The following is a 4,131-nucleotide window of genomic DNA, read 5'->3' on the forward strand; positions in this document are numbered from 1 at the left end:
GGAGGGAGGTAAGGAAAAAATTATGTAAAAGAGAGACATGATAGTATTGATAGAGAGTGTCAAAATGACAGAAATTGAGAAAGGAGAGAGAATAAAATACATGTACATGTACAGGTGAAAGCATGTATACACTTAATCTATTGTTTTACTTTGGTTGCTGTCGTATTTTCTTTCTTCTCTTGTTCTTTGATTCTTTGTCTCCTTCATTGCTCTGTGCTCAATCACAACCTCTTATACTGTACACACACACACACACAATGGAAAAATAATATTAATCAATTACTGCCGTATACATGTACATATGCATGTACATGTACATGTACTGTAGTTGGGGGGAGAATTTTGGCATCTTTATAGCTACATGTATGTAGCATGTACATTATGTGAACCGTTATGTGCATGCTCAATGGCACATGTACATGTACTTGTATATTTTGCAACAAATTCTAAATTTTAAATTTTAAAATTCTACATGTACAGTACATGCCTCTAAAATTAAGCTACATTTATATAGCATTGTGTACAATTGACGCAAATACAATAAATGCCATTATTTACAAAAATTTTGTTTATTTTACTTATTTATCTTATTTTATTTACAGTTTGTGATAGTTCGTCCAGTTTCTGTAGTCCTCCTGCTTTAGCTGATTTAGTCTCTTGTACTTTAATTGTTTTCATTTCCAAATGTTCTTCATATTATGACATCCAGTACTCCACTTTACCATCAAGACCCTGAACAACAACAACAACAACAACAACAATAATAATAATTATGACAATTACGTGTGTACATGTACATGTATACATGTACATGTGTACATGTATACATGTACATGTGTACGTGTAGGTGCAAATATTATTATTAATTTTAAAAAATAATAAATAATATAATAAAAATAATTGGGGCGAGCAAAAGCAAGCCCCACATAGTCGAGTCAAGTATGTCTGTCTGTCTGTTTGTACAAGTACATCACTCCTATTTATGCGTTTATAAAAAATAACAATTACACATTTTAAAATGATAATTTTGATAATTAAGGTACCACGTGCAAAAACAAAGAGCAACTTCAGTAATCACTGGACAAGAGGAGTTCAAGAGTATTCAATAAACAAGAGAAGCTGAAGCTTAAAGCATCAGTAATTCACAAGAAGATGCTCGTGAAGCTTTTCGACTTCTTCGTAACGAGCGTGAAAAGGAGCAAGACTGAGGAGGAGAAAAGAGGGAGGAGGTCCAATAGAAATGCTAGAGATATGTATTTTCGCACCCAAAGACAACAAATGGAGTCTCCTTCTGGCTTCTGAGACCAACTATCTTCCATCCTAGATCTATATAACTGCAGAGATTCTTCACTCAAAGCTAGAAGCTTTGAAATTCCTTCCATGCAAATTCTGCATTAGTGCATTGACATCAACATTCAACATTTAATAGCCACTACATTAGACATTGTATATTGCTAATCAAAATGTTAATCGTTTTGCTCGCCCCTTAATGTTTTACATTCGCCTAGTTATTATAAATTTTATTATAAGTATTATTTTGGCAGTGTAGAGATTTGAGTTTATTAATCAGTGGATTCTATTTTACAATAATGTACATCGTAGACAAATGCAAAATCCCTCCAAAATTACAGGCAAAGTCATTATGGTACATTTATCTATTTTTTAACTCAGACACACATACATGTATGCATACTGTATATGTACATGTATTTATTAATAATTTATTATTACATGTACATTATTTTATATCATACATGTACATGTATAATAATAATAATTATTATTATCATTAATTTTACTTCAATGTGTTTCTTGAGGTAGTTTTCAATCTCAGCATGTGCTCTCTTCTCTTCTGCTAGTTCTTGTTTCAGTCTCTCCCTCTCGTTATAAAGGTCAGACTCTTTATTCTGTTGCTGTCTCTGACTGCACTGAACTTTGACCTTTAGAAAAACAATTATAAGCAACTCATTAATATGCGTGCATGTGTGGGTGCATGCATGCAACTGGATTGATAAGAAAGGAAAAATATGTAATGATTCTTTCTAAAATTTTAGATAATAATTTTGCTTGGATAAAAAAATTATTGTATGTATTATGTACATGTATAATTATTACTTACGTCTGATTGTTTTTAAATGTATTTATTAAGTAGTCCGGTGCGAGCTTTAAGTTCTTGTAACTGATCCTTGCAGTGAGCAACATCTTCATCTAATTTCTACCAAAAATAAGATGACGTTTAATTTATGAGAGGGACCAATCTACATGTAGTTACAGAGGTTTAAAACATAAATATATGTAGTATCAGAAACATAATAAAAATTGGGGGCAATTTTGGAGCCATTTTTTGAAAAAAACCATGGGCTATATATAGCCTTGGGTATTTTTCAAAATTTTGGGATTTTATTAAATTGATCGTAACTTGAAAAATTGAAGTCGGAATCACCTCAAACTTTCTACACAGCATAAGGACATCAATATGTATCAGAAAATGTAATAAAAATTTGGGGTGATTTCGGAGCCATTTTTTGAAAAAACCATGGGCTATAGTCTTGGGTATTTTTCAAAATTTTGGGATTTCATTAAATTGGCCGTAACTTAAAAAATTGAAGTCGGAATCAGCTTAAGCTTTCTACACAGCTTAAGGACATCAATATGTATCAGAAAATGTAACAAAAATTTGGGGTGATTTCGGATCCATTTTTTGAAAACACCATGGGCTATAGCCTTGAATATTTTTCAAAATTTTGGCATTCTATTAAATTGGCCGTAACTTGAAAAATTGAAGTTGGGAATACCTCAAACTTTCTACACAGCATAAGGATATCAATATGTATCAGAAAATGTAATAAAAATTTGGGGTAATTTTGGAGCCATTTTTCAGAAAAAACCATGGGCTATAGCCTTGAGTATTTTTCAAAATTTTGGCATTTTATTAAATTGGTCGTAACTTGAAAAATTGAAGTTGGAATCAGCTCAAACTTTCTACACAGCTTAAAGATATCAATATGTATCAGAAAATGTAATAAAAATTTGAGTTGATTTCGTAGCCATTTTTTGAAAAAACCAAGGACCATAGCCTTGAATAGCTATTGAAAATCGGTCCCTTAAAAACACACATTGGCTCAAACTTTCCACATGTACATTGTAGCATATGCATTAATACATACATGTACATGTGTCACACTCTCTTACTTTTTGAATGTGACATTAAGCTCTTTCCCTGTCCTCTTGATGACGTGTGGAGTCTCTTAGCAAACCGATACAACTCAGAGAATCCTAACATCAAACAAACAACCTTAAAACAACAATCAAAGTCTAACAACCTTACGTATAATTCATATACATGTACATAAATTACAATTCATTGTATCTCAATATTTCATGCAGCATCTATGATGATACGTAATATATACAATGTATGTACATGTACATAATAAATACATTTAAAAGATACTGTATATGTACATGTAGTATAAATACCTTTAATCTTAATTTGTCCTTCTCTCTCATTAATGATTATATTCAGTGTCTCCTCATCATTGCTGGATGATGTTAAGAGACTGAGAGTCTTTTAGAGTGTATCATATATACACCACTGCGCGGCACTTTCATTTTATGGCTTCCTATGGTACTGTAAAAGGTTGATTTGTATTCAAAGACAACTGATCAATTGAAAGACTATACGAATATGTGTATGCACAAAGAGCGCAGTGTGTGAGCAATAAAAGTCTAGAGAGGAAAGAGAGAGGGGATTGAGAGAAAATAAGTAGTATAGAAATCAGCTCTAATGTTACAGAAATCATAAACAACTATGATACAAGGTAATTACTGTTTCTTTGTGAATATAATCGATAGTCTGTAACAGTAGTACGGAGTGCTAGAATGAAGATAGACGGAAGAACGAACGAACGAATTAATGCTTGGAAAACGAATGAATCCCTCTCTCTGTCCCGAGACTCTATGCTTATTTATAGACCTTGATCACGTGAGGTCAAAGTACATTTACACACCACAGTACAAAAAGCATTTACACACTGCACAGTTTACATGTACCGGTACATGTGTATTGATGTACATGTACTATATAAACCATGGTTTCGAGGTGTGTATCAGTAATGTAAAACCTGAGCC

General features: G+C 32.3%; 1 protein-coding gene and 1 long non-coding RNA gene across 2 annotated transcripts in view; both read right to left on the reverse strand.

The window, feature by feature from the left end:
- Positions 1-124, reverse strand: part of LOC109589055 (uncharacterized) — a 4,037-nt gene extending 3,913 nt beyond the window's left edge. Inside the window, exon 1 of the mRNA XM_020005174.1 lies at positions 113-124. Coding sequence (XP_019860733.1) covers positions 113-124 — 12 coding nt within the window. The remainder of the gene's footprint in view (positions 1-112) is intronic.
- Positions 125-157: 33 nt separating this feature from the next.
- On the reverse strand, positions 158-3,574 carry LOC109589056 (uncharacterized). The gene is made up of 6 exons (XR_002188500.1): positions 3,481-3,574; positions 3,193-3,276; positions 2,120-2,215; positions 1,800-1,940; positions 601-732; positions 158-236 (listed from the first exon to the last, which is right to left on the reverse strand). It is a non-coding gene; the product is annotated as an uncharacterized LOC109589056 (long non-coding RNA).
- Positions 3,575-4,131: the final 557 nt, after the last annotated feature.

The sequence above is a fragment of the Amphimedon queenslandica genome, unplaced genomic scaffold, assembly GCF_000090795.2.
Source record: "Amphimedon queenslandica unplaced genomic scaffold, v1.1 AMPQUscaffold_11673, whole genome shotgun sequence".
Taxonomy (NCBI): Eukaryota; Metazoa; Porifera; class Demospongiae; order Haplosclerida; family Niphatidae; genus Amphimedon; species Amphimedon queenslandica.